At 49.1% G+C, this 21,211-nt stretch overlaps 1 protein-coding gene across 9 annotated transcripts in view; it reads right to left on the bottom strand.

The window, feature by feature from the left end:
• Positions 1 to 21,211, bottom strand: part of EMSY (EMSY transcriptional repressor, BRCA2 interacting) — a 79,436-nt gene that overhangs the window by 12,749 nt on the left and 45,476 nt on the right. For 7 of the 9 annotated variants that reach the window (XR_008319646.1, XM_053310507.1, XM_053310504.1 and 4 more), the window contains 10 exons: positions 19,738 to 20,013; positions 17,489 to 17,638; positions 15,270 to 15,443; positions 11,178 to 11,213; positions 10,424 to 10,560; positions 8,559 to 8,732; positions 6,916 to 7,114; positions 5,635 to 5,799; positions 5,205 to 5,360; positions 2,016 to 2,075 (listed from right to left, as the gene is read on the bottom strand). Coding sequence is in view for 8 of the 9 variants with exons in the window: in XM_053310507.1 (XP_053166482.1) it covers positions 2,016 to 2,075; positions 5,205 to 5,360; positions 5,635 to 5,799; positions 6,916 to 7,114; positions 8,559 to 8,732; positions 10,424 to 10,560; positions 11,178 to 11,213; positions 15,270 to 15,443; positions 17,489 to 17,638; positions 19,738 to 20,013 (1,527 nt within the window). In the remaining variant the exon portion in view is untranslated. The remainder of the gene's footprint in view (positions 1 to 2,015; positions 2,076 to 5,204; positions 5,361 to 5,634; positions 5,800 to 6,915; positions 7,115 to 8,558; positions 8,733 to 10,423; positions 10,561 to 11,177; positions 11,214 to 15,269; positions 15,444 to 17,488; positions 17,639 to 19,737; positions 20,014 to 21,211) is intronic. The other 2 variants (XM_053310510.1, XM_053310512.1) reach the window with 1 other exon arrangement.

The raw sequence follows: 21,211 nt of genomic DNA, 5'->3' as shown, positions 1-21,211 counted from the left end.
ACCAGTTCGCGAACCCACCCGGACCAGACCAGGGGTGGGGGTTCAAGGGGTGCCGGACCGAACTGGCCCGGTCAGGTTCGAGTCCGGTCCGGGACAGCCGGTTCCATGCACACCCCTACCCTGAACTTGGAAGGGGAGAACGAGCAGACTCTCCTCTGCAGCGCCTCCTCTCAATCATAAACGACATTCCAAAACACCAAGCTGTCCTCTCTGGTTTCTGTGATGGTGCCTGCCCTACTCCTGTGTGTGACCCCCACACTGCACCCCGCCCTCATGGGATCCCTGCCAGTGAGTTCCAGGGTGGGAAGGCAGGGCTGGCTCCAGCTCAAAGCAGCTGCAATGCTTTAGGGCCTGTTCAGGTGATGTTCTCCCCACCCACCCTCGAACTGGCCCATGAAGTTAAGGAACACAACAACATGCTGGGTGCACACATGTTCCGGTGTCTTCTCCAACTGCACGGACATCCTCCCCGTGTGCTCCTTCACCATGTGCGGGGCTGAGAAGGTGTGTGTTTGGGGGGGGTCAAGCTGCTCCAGAAGTGATCCAAATACTAGTTTAAATGCTATTTGGCCCATGTGGAGAGCGATGGTTTGGATGAAGTACAACCCCACCCCCCAACCCAGTGATAAAGGATTGAAATGGGGGAGTGCAGGGGGGGGGGGAGACTGTGCTGTTTTGGAAAGGCATTGGAATGTGTGCACTTGATGGGTCCCACTTCTTAATGATGGGGGCCAGTTTGGGGGTGGTGGGGGAAGAGAACATCCAAACCAGCCCCTAACTTTCTCCGGCATAAATGAATGGCCAGGAACAATACAGGGGATGCCAGTGGGGCGGAGATGCAGCCAAACTAAATCCCTGGTCATGGATTTCACTCACTCCTGTTGGAGCTTTATTTCGGTTCTCTTCCATTCTCGTCTGTACTACAGTGACTGATTGCCCGAAACCTCTTCAAGCATCAGAACACCAGCTGCTTTCAACATCCAGTAGCATTAACTGAGTGGCACTCACGGAGACTGAAATCGGTTGCAGGATTGTTTCTTTAATTTGACAGCAGCTGGAGACGTGGCTTGTCGTAACTCTGCCACACAGAAAGCTCTGGGTACCAAAAAACCTATGAGTATTACTTCTGAGTAGGCACAAGTACTTTCTGAGGTTAAGATTTTTATCAAAGATTAGAGAAAAATCATTTGCCCTGGGCCATTTTTGGAAGGGCAATATATCTATCAATCAATCAAATAAATAAAATTTGTGTGTTACGATTTTTCTCAATGATTAATTTGCTGGTGTACTCCTGCGTGCAAGTGCAGCCGCACGTTATGGGCAATCCAAATTTATTCTCTTAAAGAGAATGTGCCAAAGAAAGCCCCAAGATTATGGACAAAGGAGCTTTTGAATAAGTCTCCACACAGTCAGAAACCCCTAGATCAGGGCTGCACAACTGTTGCTGGACTACAACACTCACCATCCCTGACTACTGGCCACAGTGGCTGGGGATGATGGGAATGGTAGCCTAGCAACAGCTGGAAAGCCGAAGCTGTGGAGCCCGGCTCTGGGTGACTGTAACAGCTATCTGTTCTGTCTGCTGCTACAGACACTTATAAGTCACCTCCTCCAAGACCTATTTTACTCCTACCATTCTCAGGCTTATCCACCCACCCACTCTCAAGTTGCAACAACTGCTTGATTTCTGTTTCTTTGAGAAGACAGGTCCAGAGGGTGGAACAGCTGAGAGAAAGCTGGAAAGACTCTTCGTAAGTGGGTGCAGCAGCTACTGGTTCCGAAAGCCACCACAGTCACTTGGAGGCTTCTGACTGCACGGGGGCTCATTCACAAGCTCATGGGCAAGCGATCCCAAGCTGAAAATGGAAACGTAATTAATTGATTCCGATTACTAATCGATTCCATAGCTGTCCAGAATCAGTGTTGCTCAGAAAGGTTTTTGCCAAGTCATTCTGGGCACCTCCAATCAATTCCACAAATTTAAAGAATGCCTTTTTAGAAATAAAACATCTAACCTATGTGGTTTTGGAGATATTCTTCCGAATGTGAACCAATACAGTGCTGTCTTCCTGAGTCTGCAGATAGACAAAAAGGTTAGAGCCGAGAGAAGAGGCACTTTGCTCTGCTCACTGCCGGCAGGGGGTTAGCTCTAAAGCCTGGCCGGCTATGGGCTTAGATCAAGCAAACTTCAGAGAGGAAGAGAGAGGGACACGAGACTTCAACGCCACAAAGCCGGAGAACAACTTAAGGTCGTTTCGCTTTGCTGGAAGAGAAGATCGAGTCCAGCCTGCTTGCTCCAACTGTGGCCAGAAAAGGACACCTCTAGAAAGCTTGAGGAGGATAGGACAGAAACAGATGCGACAGATCTCCTTATTTCAGGGTTCTCAAACTTGGGTTCCCAGATGTTGGTGGACTTCAACTGCTACAATCCCCAGCCACAAAGGCCATCTGGGGACCTAAGATTGGGAACCCCTGCCTTATTTTTGTTTACATTTTTTGTAGCGGCCATTTCCCAGCAGGCATCATTTTCTTTCCCCAGGACCCCCTCTAAGCGATGCCGTTGTCTGCAAATGTCATGCTCCATCTCAACGTCCCTCCCACCAACTCGGCGAAATGAGCAACACCTGACTCCATTTTTGCTTCCTGCAAATAGGGTGTGAAAACAAGTGTGTGTAAACAAGTCTGTGTGTCAGCTCAGCCAGATTGCCACATCTCCAGCATGGAAATATGACCAGAAGAACTAACTCTCAAGCCCCTCAAAACTGAAGCCAGACATAGAGCGAAAGCAAAAAAAAAAAGAAAAAAGAAAAAAGAAAAAAAAAAGACACACAAATGAATCTAGAGCTAGAAGGGGTGGGGTCGAGAAATACAACACATGTAAGCCAGTTTGACAAAGAGCAAAGTGTTTAAATACAAACCATTCTGCCTTAAGGACAAATTGGAGAGGGGGCAAGAGGCAGGGTAGCTCAGTGGTAGAAGCACATGCTGCCTGTGCAGAAGGTCCCAGGTTTGATCCCTAGCATCTTCAATTGAGACTCAGGTCCCCAGACTACAACTCCCATCATCCCCAGTCACAATGGTCAAAGGGATGATGGGAGTGGTAGTGCAGCAAATAAATAATGTAAAGGCTCTGGACTGTGATACGTAAAAATAAACCAACAGATTCAATAATATAACAAAAAACAAAAATACAACAAAATATATTGAACAACAGAACAGCACAATATTTACTAAGTGTGTAAATAAACACAACAACTTTCCGGTCACGTTTCCTGTTTCGATAAACTTTTTCAAGTGCTCATAAAAGTTCAAATTGTTCTTCATGAGAAACAATGTCTTCCTTATACTTCTGTGCTGAATAATAGATCCTTTTTAGATGGGCCTTCTTGGCCCATCTATTCTTGGCTCATCTATTCTTCTTATTACTTATTATTAATTAATTCTCAATAGATGGGCCTTCTTGGGCCTGATCCAGCAGGGCTGTTCTTATGTTTTTTCATGCGAGTCCATAAGTCTTCTCCCACCATATGTCCATTCAATATAATGTTCTCATCTAATGTAAACAGTATTCCCCCCAGGGTTATCCAGAACCTGTCTCAAAGGTTTCTAAGAGAAACCTCACTGGAAAGCTGTTGTGTTTACACACTTAGTAAATATTATACTGTTCTATTGTTCTACGTTCATATTTCTAATGTTGATTGGATGTTATGTTTTATTTACTAGTATGAATTATTTATATTATTACACACATGTATGTTTCACCTTGAATATAATTTATATTTGTATATTTAGTGGTATTTTTGTTATATTATCGGATCAGTTGTAGTGCAGCAACATTTGGGGACTGAAGTTTGAGGATCCTCGAGTTAGGAATATAAGAACCTAAGAACAGCCCTGCTGGATCAGGCCCAAGGCCCATCTAGTCCAGCACCCTGTTTCACACAGTGGCCCACCAGATGCCGCTGGAAGCCACATGCAGGAGTTGAGGGCATGCCCTCCCTCCTGCTGTTACTCCCCTGCAACTGGTACTCAGAGGCATCCTGCCTTGGAGGCTGGAGGTGGCCTAAAGCCCTCTGATTAGTAGCCGTTGATAGAGCTCTCCTCCATGAAGTTGGAGTATCTCAGGTGGCAGGGCTGGGAAAGACCTCTATGTGCCAGAGACCCTGAGCTTGTCTTGTGGTAGAAAGCATGAACTGTCCCCTTTGCTAAGCAGGGTCTGCCCTGGTTGCATATGAATGGGAGACTACATGTTTGAGCACTCTTAAGTTGTTCTCCTTAGGGGATGGGGCTGCTCTGGGAAGAGGACCTGCATGCTTGCATGCAGAAGGTTCCAAGTTCCCTCCCTAGAAGCATCTCCCAGACAGGGCTAAGAGAAACTCCTGCCTGTTACCTTGGAGGAGTGGCTGCCAATCTGTGTAGACAATACTGAGCTGGACAGACCAACAGCCTGACTCAGTATATGGCAGCTTCCTATGTTCCTAAAAGCCACTTCAGTCGGCAACCTAGAACTGCTGGAGCAACGGGCTGACTCTGTAGAAGGCATTTTAATATATTCATAAGCTTCAAAACTTCTGTACATACAGTGATCACAACCTTACTATACTCAACTAGGTACAGGGTGAAATGCCGATAGACCCACCCAGAGGTGTTTACACTATCTCATCCTGTACCGAGGTGAGCCTGACTCCCTTTCCAGGAGTTCAGTGGGAGACGGAACTCAGGGTGAGAAAGAAGCCATAGCTGGCATCCATGGGGCACTGTGATTGGAACACATATAAGAGAGAGATTTCCCACACCCTACAGCAGACATGTGTACTTCTGCTTCAGCCGTCAACACAAGCTGGTGGCAAGCTGTTCCACAGGATCTGAGTGGGGAAAGTGGGGGGCATAAAACATCCGAGAAAAGCAACTACTGTCTTCCTAGGATATGGGCCCGATATACCAGGAAGGAGTCCCCCTTCCCAGCACCCCAACTGCATTTGCTGTAGTTGTGGGAAAGGAACAGAGAAGTATGCACAGTCCTGAGGGCTGTGGGGACTCAAGGCTACGGAAGAGCCCTGCGCCCTTTTCTTAGAGATGGTTGGAAGGGGCTGTCTATCGAGGGGGAGAGAGAGAGAGAGAGAGGAGGAAAACGCACTCGAGAAGCACAAGCCACGTTGCCAGCTCAGGCTCCGGGCCATGACCCTGCGCCCCTCGTGACTTACCAGTGGTGATGTATTCGGCCACGAGCTCCGACTCCACCACAGCAATGGAAGGGCTTTCTGGAGAGTGGCGCTTCTCCTGGGCCATCTGGATCGGGACGGCCATTTGGCTCAGGTCGATGGTCGGCTGCCTCGGCCTGGATTCCAGCTTCTCCTTCACTGTTCAAGCAAAGCCAGAGAGATGGCCAGGTTAGGACCAGGAGTGACGGCTGGATGTGTCGACATCCACGCACACGGCACTTCCCAGGGAATGGCTAGAGACAGACCCCAGTATTGAGAGCCTCCCAGTTGGAACTGGGAACCAAGAGCAGACAGAGCCCCTTTGCTCACCGTCCTCTACCTAAGGGAGAAGCAATAGACAGACAGACACTGGTGCAAGGCAGGCAAGAGGGAAGCCATCTTCACAGGAGCCCCTGAGAGCAAAGCTGCCCACCTGTCGTCTGCTGGAGCTCCAGGAGGGCTTTGATCGTCGAAGTCGCCGACTGGGTTTCGCCGGAGACGTCCTGGTAGATGATGGTAGGGCTGGAGTCCACGGCAACCTCGTGCTCCGACCAATCCTGGCTTCGGGATGCGATCACGTGGACCACAGGCTGGGAATCTGCGACACAGGGAAGGATGGGCATCCCCAAATCAGCCCAGGCTGGTCTCCCGATCTCTGCCACACTGCAGACTCGCCTTAGAGAGCAACAGGAGATCCCTGCTCCATAGCGAGAGGACCATGGAGCATAGCGGGCAGACCAGAAGTCTCTGCCACCCACTGCCCCATTACCATCTGTTCCTCTAGGGGGTCACTGGAACCCCAGCCTTGGGGGCCATATCTTCTGGGGGATTATGAGCTTGGGAAGACACCCCCACCAACACACACACAGGTCAGTACCATCCAATGTGTGAACACGATCCTGCATGGCACTGCGTGCACATGCTCAATAGCAGACAAGAAACATGGCTTCTTGGACTAGGGTGCTAGCTGCAAGCCTATACTCAGCCAGAGAACCTGATTGCATCTCACTGGACGATCTCCAGCTGCCAGGGCCCAGAAGAATCCGCCATATATGTCCCTTGGTATTCCTATTATTTCTGGGCACATATACGCCCTGGCGGGAGCCCACTAAAACTGAAAGGCAGGGTGCAAGTCAAGCAAATGAATATGCAAAAATATGCGCCACAAGCATTTCATGAGCAGGCGGAACAGTCAGGCATGCAGAGGAACTCGGCAGTCTTGGGTAGAGCTTCAAAAAGAGGCAACTATCATGTTCCTCAGTACCTTCCCCCAAGGACTGAAGTCCAACTTCATAAAGACGTAAGACCAGCCCTGCTGGATCAGGCCCAAGGAGGCCCATCTAGCCCAGCATCCTCACACAGTGGCCCACCAGATGCCGCTGGGAAGCCCACAGGCAAGAGGTCTGTGCATGCCCTCTCTCCTGCTCTTGCTCCCCTGCAGTTAGTATTGAGAGGCATCGTGCCTCTGAGGCTGGAGATGGCCCACAGCCACCAGACTAGTAGCCATCGATAGACCTGTCCTCCATGAATCTGTCCAAGCCCCTTTTAAAGCCCTCCAAGCTGGTGGCCATCACCACATCCCATGGCAAGGGGTTAACTTCATGTCAGAAGCTAAGGCCCAAAGGGGCAGAGCACACAACTGCTACCCATCTTCAGAGAAATACCCACCCCAGCCACACTGCGTGGGAAGAGGGGAGACATTGAGAAGTCTTACCTTGGGAGCCCTGCAAGGATTCAATCGAAGAGGAGCTGCTGTCAGTGTACACCTGGGGCTCCTCTTTCACCTCTGGCAGTGAAGCGTTCCCTGCCTCCACCACCCGGGACGCCTGCTGCAGCGTTTCGGTCACCAGCTGCCTTGTCTGCTCGCTCACGACCGTCGCCTGGAAGGTCACCGGCTTTGGCTTGATCAGGACCTAAGAGGAAAGAAGTCTCGCATCAGAGCAGGGGTTCTTGGCCTGCACTCCGCGGGGAAGGCCTGACAATTCAAGGCAGATCCCCAAAGTCTAATGTATAATCCAGTATGGTACCTCCTTGGTTTTGTTTTTTTAAAAAATCTTCTTTATATCCTTATTGTAGTTAAGAGACCAGAGCAGTGTTTCCCTTCAAGAGGGATTCCCAGATGTTGTTGACTACAACTCCCAGCCTCCCCAACTGCAACAGCCTTTGCTGGAGGATTATAGGAGCTGTGATTAACGACATCTGGGAATCCCTCTTAGAGGGAGCACTGGACCAGAGTGCAACAGGCTCTAGCTGATCCCAGCAATGCACCCCAGAAGGGCCTGGAGCTTTTTTCACTGGAGCCTTATAAGAAGATATGATGATGGCCGACCTCCTAATGTATACTGTGCAAGCACAGCCAATGTAAGTAGTGTGTAGTGGACATCCTCCCACTTCTGGAGTGTGGGCACTGCTGCGCAAGGGGCAATTTTTATTCAACTTCCCTCCCCTTGCAGGTGCTCTGTGCAATGGACACATCATCGGAGGGCTGTACAGAACTCAGGGACATAGGACGCATGGCACAGAGCTCTTCCAGGGAAAGGGGAGGTCGACAAAAATTGCCCCCATCCCATGTGCAACCCCCCCCCCCACCACCACCACATCCTTCAGAAGTGGGAGCACATCCACTGCATGCATGCTTCTATGGGCGGCACACACATGGCATTAGTTAGGATGCTGGCCAACATAAATGGGGTGGGAGTCCCTGAGTGCAAAGGATTCAGAACCCCGGCTTTAGAGGTTAGCCTTGGTGTTTGTTCTTGTTCATTCTCTCTCTCTCTCTCTCTCTCTCTCTCTCTCTCTCTCTCTCTCTCACACACACACACACACACACACACAGGATTCCAGCCACAGTGTCCCAGAATCTATGCCGAACTCTTACAATACTTGGGGGGCGGGGCGGAGGATTAAAAGCAGTAACTACCACCTTCATCTTTTTACCACATCAGGTGGGTGGCCATGAAAATAGTGCCTCTTTCTGTTCCCCTTCTGTAGATGAGGAGTCCTTTGGACAGAGATCTGTCTTGTATTACAATTGTGTAGTACTCAGCAAAAAAAAAAAAAAAAGTGCTCCAGGTTAATGACCACCTCACCCTAATGTGGTGATTTCAATGTTTCCAAAGTCTGGATAGCAAACGTCAAGCTTGATGAGGAGTTTATTATTTGCCTTCCCTCCAGACACATGGCAGACACAGCAGCTGAGATTCATAAGGCACCTTAGGCATCCCAATGGCACAGCAAGCTGGTCGAGCACACAGTGACTAAAAGAACAAGCTGAAGGTCAGGACTTCCTTGTTTCCTTTCCCCCTCCAGCCTGGCACCAAAAAAGGGAAGCCCCCAGACACCCACCCTTGAGCATACCTGCGTCTTCCCTTGCTGCCCATACACAATTTTGGTCGGGATGATTTTGGTGGCTGGCTGCACAGCAGACCCTATTCCTTTTGGCTGTGTGACAATCATTTTGGTGATGGGCCTGGTGGCTGTGATGATGGCTGGTTTTGCTCCTGCTGGCACTGCTTGAATTGTTTTCTCCCCCTGTGGACAAAGTTTGTAGATTACATCCAAGAGGTCACAGAAGAGTAAAGGCAGCCTTCTGTCTCAAATCCCCTGTTAGGTTTTGCTTCTCTCTCTCTAAATTAAGTTTCTTCACAACATGTGGCCGGGCTCACTTGTTTGAGAGTTATCTGCAGTGATCTGCTTTGTGGTTCATCTGCAGATACATGGACACCCAACCTCCTGGTAGAGGACCACACCACTGAAATTACCCCCAAAGAGAAAATGACATGTCAAAACCCTGCTCCATTAACAAAATGACTGCTAATCCCTAAACAGCAATTTTCATCCTTACGTGTTTTTAAAAGAGTTGGAAATTTAAAGAGCTTCCGTTTAGATACATTACAAATACTAAAACATATATGTTTGTTTGTTTGATTTGATTTATATGTTGTAAATTTATGTACCACCAAAATATATGTCTCAAGGTGGTACACACAGAGTTAAAATTCAGGACACCACAAAAATTGAAGCAAAACAATTAAATACAATACCAGACATTTTTAAAAACTACATTAAAATTGGAAGGGCAGTTAAACAAATCTCAAGGGTTCTTCAAAAACAGGCCTGCTCAACTTTGGCCACCCAGCTGTCTTTGGACTATAACTCCCATAATTCTCAGCCACAGTGGCCAATAGCCAGGGATTATGGGAGTCGTAGGCCAACATCTGCAGGAGGGCCAAAGTTGAGCAGGCCTGCTCAAAAATGGCCATGGGTCAGGCTGATGGCCTTGCTCTTCCACCTCACCCTTGGAGGCAGCCATGGAGAACTGGGATGAGAAGGGAGGAGAGCTGGTCTTGTGGTAGCAAGCAGGAAGGGTCCCCTTGGCTAAGCAGGGTCTGCCCTGGTTTGCATCTGAATGAAAGACTACATGTGAACACTGTAAGATATTCCCCTTGGGGGATGGGGCAGCTCTAGGAAGATCACCTGCGTGCAGAAGGATCCCTTCCTGACATCTCCAAGATAGGGCTAAGAGAGAGTCCTTCCTGGAATCTTGGAGAAGCTGCTGCCAGTCTGTGTAGGCAATACTGAGCTAGATGGACCAAGGGTCTGACGTGGTAGAAGGCAGCTTCCTATGTCCCTACAGGGGCTTTGTGTCTCACCTTTCCTTCTATATGGGCAGAAAGTGGGCTAACTATTATTATTATTATTATTATTATTATTATTATTATTATTATTAATTGGATTTCTATCCTGCCCTTCCAAAAATGGCTCAGGGCGGTTTACACAGAGAAATAATAAATAAATAAGATGGATCCTTGTCCCCGAAGGGCTCACAATCTAAAGACTAAAGAGTTTTATTGACTTGCAACTTGTGGACTCATTTTCAAAGGACGCCCAACACAATCCCCAGGCTTAGAGCTGATCTTCATCCACTCCAGGCTACAAGCAAGCACTCCTCAATAAGCCAGACCATACACAGTGGCCACCACACAGAGGTGACTTGGCAAGGCTCTGCAGAGCCGCTGCTCGCCTGCAGTTGACTCTTCGGCATTCACACGGTTTTTGCCACACCGCCCGCAAAAGAGCCAATGAGTTCCCGCCAACCACATGCACACAAGCCATTCGCCACGGCCGAGGTTCAAAAAGGCCTTCTTGTGGCACCCTGCACTGGGCCCCCGAATACTTGCGCTCTGCGACTCTCTGTGGCGACTTTTGGAGCTCTTGCTTACCCCTGCATTTAGCAAAGTTGTGACCACGTTTTTGCCAGGAAGGCCTTGAATGGTGGTTCCTTTTCCAGTCGTCTTTTGCACGACAATCACGTTCGGCTTGGACGTCACAGGGATCGTGGTGATTTTGGTCGTCGTTCCTTGAAGAGCAAAGCAGGGAGGAAAGTAGGCCTGGTTAGGACAAGCGGCAACGCTCCGTTTAGGCTATGGCTCCCCCGTGTCGCTCAGCTTGAAGTGGTTTTTTAAGGGGCACAATTTAGGGGGAGCTGGGTGCAGCTGAACACCAACAGCTAACACGGCACTCTTTTCCTTTTCCTAGGCACAAATGCTGGGAGATCCCCAGCCTAGAATGACTGCTCCGCCCACTGCAAGAGAAGGAGCCAATCAGATGTGCCGTGTTGCGCAAGCAACCTCCATTGGCACCCTTCATGCGCAAGAGCTCCTGGAGTGTGTAGGAACACGGAGAGGCCTTGGGACTGAGGAGCCTACAAACACACCCAGGCCAAAACAAACAAGTTCTACCATTAGGCCAAGCTTGGCTGGAACTGTGAGGGGAAGTGACTGCCGAAGGCGATCCCTTCCTCCTCCCAAGTGAGTTTAAGAAAGAGGCCATGCTGTCTTAGGGGGCCTGGGACAACCTGGCCGCTGGTAATCATCAATGAAATACCAGCCAAGTCACTGTTATGTGGGGATTCCTGGGGGGACAATCATGGAGAATTCATACAACGTTTTCTAGAGCATTGCAAGTGTTGGATACCTTTTTGTTGGAAATAGGTCTTCATCAAGGAGTTACCTTAAAAAAAAAAAGTGAAAATAAGATAGCTTGGTTGACAAACAGTGGTATTTGCTCGGTGGGGGTGGGGGACCTGCCAGATTGCAGGTGGGGGAGGTTTTTTTTTATCAAGGAGAACACAGACAGAACAAAAATGGAGCACTTACAGATCAGCATTTATTTTCTTGTAACTGCAATAAGGAAAAATGGCTTCACACTTCTGATTATGTGCATGTGTAAGTATGAACACTGATGCAAAATACAGTGACTTGCATCCCAACAAGAGCTGCGTGAGGAGAGTACTACTGCACATGCCCAGAGGGAAAGGGGCATTTTCAGCTATCCCTCCTGCTTTCCACAGCCACCTTTGCCTCCTGAAAATGTCCCCAAGGGTCCCACCACACTCAGGGACGGTTTCAAAAGGCATGGGCAGCTGCAGAAGCAACATAACAGCAGCCTTGCTGGATCAGGCCCGGGGCCTATGTGGTCCAGCATCCTGTTTCCCATTGTGGCCCATCAGGTGTCTTCAAAGAGCCCATTAGCAAGAGAGGAGGGCATCAGTGTTCTCTCTAATTTTTTTCATCGGTGTGAGGAATGAATTTTGCTCTGAGTGGAAGTATCAAGGCAGTGTGTGCACACCTGCATTCAGAATGGGGCCCTCCCGATTCAACCTGAGCAGGATCTAAAATGAACTGAGCAGACCTCAAACAACGTGTGAGCACAGGTGCACACCTTAGAGGGAACACTGGAGCATGCCCTCTCTCCTGTCGTTCATCCCCTACAACTGGTATCTAGAAGCTGTAGCTCAATGGTAGAGTATCTGCTTTGCATGCAAAAGGGCCCAGATTCCATCCCTGGCGGCATCTCCAGAGAGCGCTGGGAGAGACTCCTGCATAAAACTTTGGAGAATCCACTGCCAGTCAGTGTAGTCAACATTGAGCTTGATGGACCAACGGCCTGACCCAATATAAGGCAGCTTCCTAGGTTCCTATAACCCGGAAGTAGCACACAGCTATCAAAACTAGTAGGCTCTGATAGACTTGCCCACTGTGAATTGGCCCGATCCCTTCTTAAAGCCATTCAAGCTGGTGGGGACTGCTGAAAATCACCTCAACCCTTCAAGCAGGTGTTCCCCATGCACAACTCTCGGTTAGGACGTTGGCTACTGTCCTCATGGTGTTTACCCCCTTCGGATCTACCACGTTTGCATCGTCCTTGCATTATCAACCCCATCCTCATTGCCCAACAGATCCCACCCTTTCCTGCTGCTCCCTGACTGCCACCTCTTTGCCGTCAGACTGACCATGGCTTGCTGCACAGACAACACTGTGGGAAGTGGGCAAGGAGGGCAGAAGCAGAGCCCGTGCGTGCCACCTAGTGGCTACTGTTACTGTAAGACACTCAGCCTATGGTCTCTTAAAAGAACCACCTTGAAGAGGCTATCCCCTTTAGAGAAAAGATCCACAAAACATTCCTCTTTTAGAAGGCAACAATTAAAGGCAACAAGCATCTCCTAATTAACAGGTGGGCAAGGATCCAGAAAGTCTTGCGCATGAGCCTGAAATGGGCTGCTGATTTTTCCTGCTACTCTAGAGAATCTTTGGCCCACTGGAATAGATGTTCCAGACATGCAAGATGTTGCCATGGGACAAGGAGGGGCAGATCAGAGGGAATGCATTCGTGTAAGCTTACGCGTGGACCTCGGGATCCTGGCTTTAGAGTACAACTAGATGAGGCGGCAGTCCTGGTGGGCTTGTGTGAAAGCTGAAAAGCAGCTGCTGTGCGGAGCGGGTGGGATAAACCTGCACCATGGACCTGGTCTAAGGTTCCCCCTCTGAGATGGCATGGGAAGGACTGTAGATGATTTCTGGTGTCATTAACCGCCCAGAGATGAATGTTTGGGCGGTATATAAATGTGATTGATAAACAGATAGATAGATAAAATAAATTTCCCATCTGGAGGCAGCGTGGAGCCATTTTGTGGCTCTTAAAAAACATAGGTGTGTGTTTGTGTGTGTGTGCGCGTGCACACACACACACACCCCATGATTTTTTGCTAAAATTGGAGGAATTGGGGGTTTGGGGGACATTGCTGGAGAGTTGGAGACCCCAAGATCAAGGTAGAATACTTTGTTTCTCTTATTTATGCTTCCCCCACTCCAATTTTTAGCGTTCTTTGTGTGTGTGTAGGAACCCAACCCCTAGATTCCCATAGGGATATGGTTTTGTTATTTGCGGTTTCTGTCTTCATGCCTATAGGCAAAAATGGAACCCCACAAATAACAAGGGCCACCCGTATTGTACTCTCCACATGGGGGAACCAGGAAGCTAAGGAAGACCTGGGCTACTTGGCATTCAGATGCAATGGGGATGCCTTTGACTGGGCATGTGCAAGAGGAGAGATCAGAAACTTCCGCTTCAGCTTAATGGCAAGCCACAGCTCAGTCTAAACGTGGCAAACTACAGTTTCCTTAGATCACAGGTTGCTCACAACCCAGGATTTTAGTAGACGTTTCTAGTCTCTTCTCCTCAAGAGCAGAAGATGGGGAGGAGGGAAGCACAGGAGCTGGAGACTCACAGCTTCCCGTATGTGTAATGGCAAGCCATGATTTGTCATTACATGCAAACCCAACTTCTGCACAGGGACAATCCGGAGTCTGTCAACTAGGGAGGGACCAATCTGTTTTTGTTCCATCCTAACCTCACCTAGTCTTTGATTTCGGTTCTGCTCTTTTCTGCTAAAATTCCCATGGTTTTCAATTCTGTCACCATAAACATCAGTTTTTTCAAATATTTCCTACCTCAAACAACTATGCTGATAATACATAGCAAAGTATGCATTTAAATACATATTACCCCACAAACATACAGAATGCAGAGAATCAAGCATCTCCATCTCTTAGACCACTTAATCCTCTGGAGAGCAAGAGGGGTCCAGAAACACGTGTCCGATTCTGAATTTTAGCAAGGGATGAATTCAATAACATCCCTGCCCTGGAGCAGACACATCTTCCGGAAGTGCTGCAAGGTCTTTCAAATCTGGGTCAAGTTCATTTTTTTAAAAAAACCAACAGATCTGGGATATTAATAGATATTTTGGTCCAAACGTGTTCCAGTCTGCTTCATTTCTGAATTCTTGAGTCATGGAGCAGGAGAGAAGTTTAAACCAATTGTAAATATTTGATAACGCCACCTCTAGCAACTTTCTCGTGCTGCATCCAACAATGCACACATTTCCCTGGGTTTTCATACTCAGAAGAGCAGGTTACAAACTGAGGGACTCCAACGAAATTCTCATCAAGTTAGGGACTTTGTGCATGGAAAGGACAGATTTTTTTGCGCATGAAAATACCCTGAATTTTGGAAGGCAAGAATATGATTCCCGTTACTGACCATGGGACTCCTACTACTTTATGCTTATTGTGTTCATGCTTTACCCTGCCGCCAACCTTACAATAACCCTGTAAGATAGGCCAGGATTGTCAACCTCACATTGCAGATATGGCTTATCTAAGGCCAGGTAATAAATTCATGTCAGATGTAAGAGCTGAACTGGAGACTTCCCAATTCAGAGCACAGCATCTTACTTCCACTTCCTCCTCCTCCTCCACCACCACCACGGTAGAGTCACTACACACTGCCACCTGCAGTCATCTTCCCCTCTCCGCCAACCCTTCTGTGCTCTGCTCTGGCCTCCTCTCCCACCAGCCTTGGATACACGGTGTAAAGAGTCATGCCTTTTTTCACCCCACTGCTGGCACTAGAAGGAGACCTCCTTCAGCAGAGAGGGCAAGCATGGCAGGCCAACCTGAAGCCCCAACTGGGGCGGCCCTTCTGTGAGGCAAGGGGAGGCGGTTGTCTTAAGCAGCAGATTCCCGGAGCATCAGCCAGAGGGCAAGATGCCCTTTGGCCCCCTGCTTTTTTTATTTCAAAGAGGGGTGCAACACAAGTGGGGCAGCATTTGGCACCGTCTCAGGCACACGCACACACCCTGAGCTGCCGCTGGCCCCAGTAACTCAGTCGTCCCTTTCAGTTAAGAGCTGCTTTGCCGGGTGAAGGGGCTATGCATGTACTTACCGGAAACAATATTGCTGCTGATAATCTTGCCTCCCAGGGTGGCGAGTGATTTGGGGACAACTGTGATGATGCTGCCGCTGGTGGTCTTCACGTATGTGGCGGCGCCTGGAGTGCCAGTCATGCGTGTCCCTAGGGATGGGCTGACAGTCGGACGAGTGTAAGTCGTCTGAGTCCCTAGTTGGAGGAGATCCGAGACCAGAAATGACTACTACTATTATCATTTATTAGATATTTATACCCAGATGATATAGAAAGGTATTAATTAATTAATTAATTAATTAATTAATTAAATATGGCAGGTGGTCCAGAAATATAAAAACAGATACAAGATCAGGAGTGGCTTTGCAACAAGACCAGACCACAGAGAGATACCTGCTGTCGACGCTGTGTGCGTTACTCCCCCCACACCACACACACCTTAAATACTTCTGCCCCTCGCCCCAAATACTGACACAATAAATCTGCGCTGCTTCACACTGTAGGGGTGAGCTCCCAGCACATGGGAAAACCCCCTCTCTGCTCAGAGAAATCTAGCATGTCAAGGAGAAGGGCTAGGCTCAAATAGGACCGCTTCTTTTGTGGAGGGCCATTCCGCTCTAGCAATCTTCCCTTGCAGTCTGAAGTGATACAGCTCAGCACAGGGTGTTGACCACTGTGAGAACCGACCCTATTCAGCTCCAGGCAGCAGGCAGGTCCCATTCGTTCCCGGGGTCTTAAGGACACTGGCCAGTTGACTGTTTCTAGAAATGTGAAGAAAGCAGGCCATGCAGTGCCTTTTCCTGGAAACAGAATACAGACCCATGGAGTGCAGGCCACAGAGGAGCCCCAGCTCAGCAGCAGAGAGCCTCACTGACATGCAGAAGACTCCAGGCTCAATCCCTGGCACCTCCAGGCAAAAAGGATCCAAACAGTGGGGGTGGGGAAGATCTCTGCCCTAAACCCTGGAGAGCCACTGCCAGTCAGAAGAGACCAGTACTCAGCCCGAGAGACCAATCGTCTGACTCAGTACAAGGCCGCTTCCAGGTGTTGGGGCTTTCTGGAAAAATTTCCAGAAATAACCCAGCAAAAAAATCGCATTTGCATAAGGTTTGCCTTAAACTCCGCATTAAACTCCTCCGAAGGTTTTACAAAACAAAATTTCCTGATACTCTATGTAGACTGTGCTCCCATTTGCCATGTTTTCCAAAATATATTTAGGGTTTTTTAAAACCCACCATGTTACCCTCCTGTTTACAAATCAATAAAACACATCCTCTTGCATACTTCCTAGCTTCCACATGGCACCTGAAAAACATTAGTTACCATTTCGAAAGGTCCAGGCTTGCCTCATATTGCAGTGGTGTCTATGAATACGAATACGCTGAATATTTACATACTGCTTTTTAGCAAAAGTTCCCAAAACGGTTTGCACAGATATAGATATAAATAAAATAAAATAAATAAAAATGAAATGAAATGAAATGGCTCCCTGCCTGCAAAGGGCTCACAATCTAAAAGAGAAACACTCAAGACACCAGCAACAGCCACTGGAGGGTTGCTGTGCTGGGGATGGATAGGGCCAGTTGCTCTCCACCTGCTCAGTCAAGAGAATCACCACTTTTTTAGAAATGGGGGGGGGGGGATCCACAGAAAAATAAAGCATGGGAAAATGGCTTATAACATTTTTAACCCTACATCTCTGGAAGGCTTGTATGTGTCCAGGTGGCTAAGTTTGCAGAAAAACCCGGAGAGCATTTCTGTCTGTCTGATTCTTACCCACAGCAAAGCAAAATGTATGTGGGGCCGTGGAGGGTGCTGCTTCCAAGAATACATTTGCACCCACACCCCAGCAAGGCTTTCTCCTTCAACAGAGGGAGGAAGCTCTAGAGCAGGGCTGCTCAACTTTGGCCCTCCTGCAGATGTTGGCCTACAATTCCCATAAGCCCCGGCTATTGGACACTGTGGCTGAGGATTGCGGGAGTTGCAGTTTAAAAACAGCTGGGAGGCCTAAGTTGAGCAGGCCTGCTCGAGAGGGAGGAAGAGCCTGGAAAACTGGATATCCTAAGAAATTCACCTCAGGACAGTATTCAAAAAGTGTCCAGGAGAGGGGGCATGCCTCCTTGTCTTGAGCCACCTTGGAGAATGCAAGGAAGTGATCACAGCACATGAAGGGGCTAACCACTCTGCAAGGCACTTGACTTCCTGGCATGGCCCCCCCAAACCTGCCAAGCAAAATTTACCGGCGGGCGCCGTGACCAGCTTTGTCGTCATGATCGTCCCGTTGCTGCTCACCACCATGATAGGCGAGTTGCTACTGCTGGGCAAGGTTGCCGTGACGGGCTTGGGGAGGATCTTGCTGGGCTGGACCTGCTGGGTGATGATTTTGACTCCTAAGAAAGAGGCAGCAACACCATTAGTACAGGCGGACATGAAAAGCAGGCACGGCGTGCTTTTAAGGAGGCACCCACACGACCAACCACTAGCCGCCCCCCGACTGCCTGCAGCTCCTTCTCTCTAGAGCAGGGCAGCACCACTGCAGCCAGATGTTAGACTACAACTCCCATCATCCTTGACTACTAGCTACTGTGCTGGGGATGATGGAGACTAAAATTCAAAAACAGCTGGAGGGCCGAATTTGTGCAGCCCTGCTCGAGAGGTAGGAATGTACCTACCGTTATACATTCGAATAAATAATAATTAAAAAATCAAATAAATAATAATAATAAATAATAGGAAGAGCCTGGAAAACGAGATATCCTGAGAAAACTAGTTATGGCTAAGAAGCGCCATCCAAATCAGTAGGGCATGCTGGCTGCAACTAACTTAGATCTCGTTGAAATTAATGGGATTGAGGGATCCCTGTTTTCTCAGGAACCCAAGTCATCACTGGCCAGACACTAGAAGAGACTGCTAGAGACTGGGGCCATGCTTGCCAGCAAGTCTCCCAGAAAAAGGCAAAGCAGGCAGAGCAGAAGGGACAGAGACAACCCTGGCAAGACATTTCGGGCTTTGCACCCATGAGAAGGTAAGAAGAATCACCAGACCAGGCTGAAGCAAGGAGGATCTCAGCGCTCCTCCTGAAGTCAGGCGCTGCTCGCAAAAGTGAAATGCACTTCCAGTGAAGAGGAAACTTGAGCACACCCATAAAGCAACAGAAGAGAGGTGTGACCTAGAGAGTCCAATGGCACTAACCCACAAACCAGATCAGAGAGGTTCCTTCTGTGAACCGGAACTGAAGCTGAACGTATCGTTTGGACGATACGCCACAGGCCCCATATAGGAGGAAAGAGGACATGCCAGGAGTACGGACATTGGGACATCTTCCACAAATGTCTAGCTGCCCCCAGCACATCCCTTTATTGCATGGGGTGGGCTGAGCCACTTTTTAAAGCTGATGTCTGAACCAGAATTGAACCCAAATGGTTAAGGGTGTGATTCTCTGGTATTACCCTCCTCCTGTGGTCCTCCAAGGGTGGGATGGACCCCCTTTGAGGGAGCAGAGAGGGGTGAAGCCTTCCTCCCCCACTATCAGCCCACGTGTGCAAGAAGATGATCACCTGGCAGAGGACCCTCACAGATGGATTGGTGGGAGTGACCTCATCCCCCTGGCTCCATCAGCCCAAAATGATTTTGGAAGGAAGCTCCTTTTGGAAGCAGGCCGCCTGCTGCTTGGTAGTAATGCCCCATGCGCCATGTGTTGGGTTTGGGCTGGGGGGGGGGAGGAATCAGAGCTGCCCTGAGCTGTGGGGCCGGTAGTGGGTCAGAAGCCCAATCCAGAGATCCTCCCCTACAGCAACAGCTTGCAAACCTGCACAGGAGATCTCTGCATGCTGACCTGAGGAAGAGGTTACCAGCATGGTGGCCACAAAACCAAATCAGTTCAGCGAGGGGACTCAAGTTCTTACAGGTGCATGAAATCCGGCCCTCCTCCCCTGCCAAGGAGTGTGCAGAAGTGCCAATGTGACGCTGCAGACTGTTCTTCCATACCAACTGAGCACTGCAGCCTTCCAACTGCAAAGCACACACACTCCAAGAGAAGCTCTACCACCAGGAGGAGACAGACACACAAGTGCACATATACTGCCAAAAGGCCGACCATCTGATGGCCAGCCCTAACACCAAGAGGACCCTGCTGTCCATGAAGGCAACAATCCTCCCAGGTTTGACTCGGCGCCTGATACTCAAAGCACAGGTCTCCCGAATCGGGAAGACCCATTTGCCCAGGGGTGCTCAGACTATGGACGGCGATTCCCACCACCCCAGCCACAAAGGGGCTAAGTCATCATGGTGAACAGGCATCAACAACAGGCCCTTCTGAAGCCATTTCAGCTAGTGGGCCATCACCTCACCCTGCGGCATAAGCCAGCTACACGGACGAGTCCTCTCTCTGCCCTGTCCTGAATCTCCTGCCTCTTGATCTCGCAGGGCGATACATTCACCCACCCACCCACCCCCAAGGGAAAGGCAAGCTCCACTTGTTCATCAGTACCCGATTCCTGTTTGATCTGGATGGTGGGCTTGATGCTTGGCGGCAGGGGAGACTGCTGCGGGGGTGGCGGCGGCTGGGGCTGCGATACGGGCGAAGCCTGAGTCAGATGCTGCTGCTGCGCCTGCTGTTGCACTGGCTGCAACGGCTGCTTGGGAGAGGGCTGCTGCTGCTGCTGCTGCTTGGGGAACTGTGCTAGGATCTGGGTGGGCGTCCCCACCAAGCTCTTGGGGGAAGGCAGCCTGGCCGATGCCACTTTGATGGCCGATGTGCAGACGCCTGGAAGAGAGGAGGGAGGGGGAGGCTCATCACCACGCAGCTCCGCACTTATTCAGTCAATCAGATTACGACGGTCTGTGGCCAATCACCAAGTACTGAAAACGGCATTTCTTTAGATACAGAAGTACAAAGCAGTCAGCGAAGACCGAAACGGGAACACCGTGTCTACCCGAATCAAAGACGACTCTGCATTTAGGACGACCCCCTTAAAAAGGAGAGGTTAAATACAGGTTATACCTGCATTTACTCAAAAGGAACAGGCCTCTGAATTTAGGACGACCATCTGATTTCTAATATCAAAAAACTTTTTTTAAAACCTAGTCTTGGATTCAGGTAAATACAAGTACTAATAACAGCAATCTAAATACCGAAACTAATACTAACAACATTGAACCCACACTCATTCACATCTCGAAAACAGCCAAGGCCCCTGTTTCTATGGTGACCAAGATGCACAGTTGCGTCATCCAGGCCTAGATCATTCAGACATCCGATAAATGGGGTTGTCACTTAATTTTAGGAAATCTTTGTGCGTTGATTATACTGGTTTAAAGCTATCAGTCACATCTACAAAACGTATGCATATGTCAAGAATATATCTGGAGCAAGGTGCGTGCTTTTATGCTACAGGAAGTGCCATCTTGGAAGATGCATTCCCTCCTGTGTGAGATGAGAGTGGGGATGCCTCTTCTCAGATGGTAGCTGCCAGTTACAGTTTTTAGGAATACTTAGATTTTTTAAAATAAAAAAAAAATCAGCAAGAAGGCTAGGCCTCTTTCACCCGACATCTACCTTTCTATATGCAGGGGATTCTTTTGGATGGAACATTTATCTGGAGCAGTACTGTCAGGGAAGAGGTTCAGCATTCCATCTGCTGTTTGTTGGAACATAGTATTGGGCAGCTTCCTATGTAACCTCTGCTTGGTACATGTAAGATGCATTGGCTTCAGTATGTTTTAGATCAGGGGTTCCCAATCTGTGGTCCTCCAGATGTTCCTGAACCACAACTCCCATCGCCCTCTGCTACAATTTATTGCGGCTGGGAATTATGGGAGCTGTGGTTCAGCAACATCTGGAGGACCACAGGTTGGGAACCCGTTTTGGACTGTGCCAGACTGAAGAAAGCCCAAACTGTCGTTACTGCCGCCTTCCTCTGCTCCTTCTTCTCCTGCTAGGACTGAGGCCCCCACCGCTGCCC

Source organism: Hemicordylus capensis, chromosome 3, assembly GCF_027244095.1.
Source record: "Hemicordylus capensis ecotype Gifberg chromosome 3, rHemCap1.1.pri, whole genome shotgun sequence".
Classification (NCBI taxonomy): Eukaryota; Metazoa; Chordata; class Lepidosauria; order Squamata; family Cordylidae; genus Hemicordylus; species Hemicordylus capensis.
This window is presented reverse-complemented; position numbering and strand designations above follow the sequence as displayed.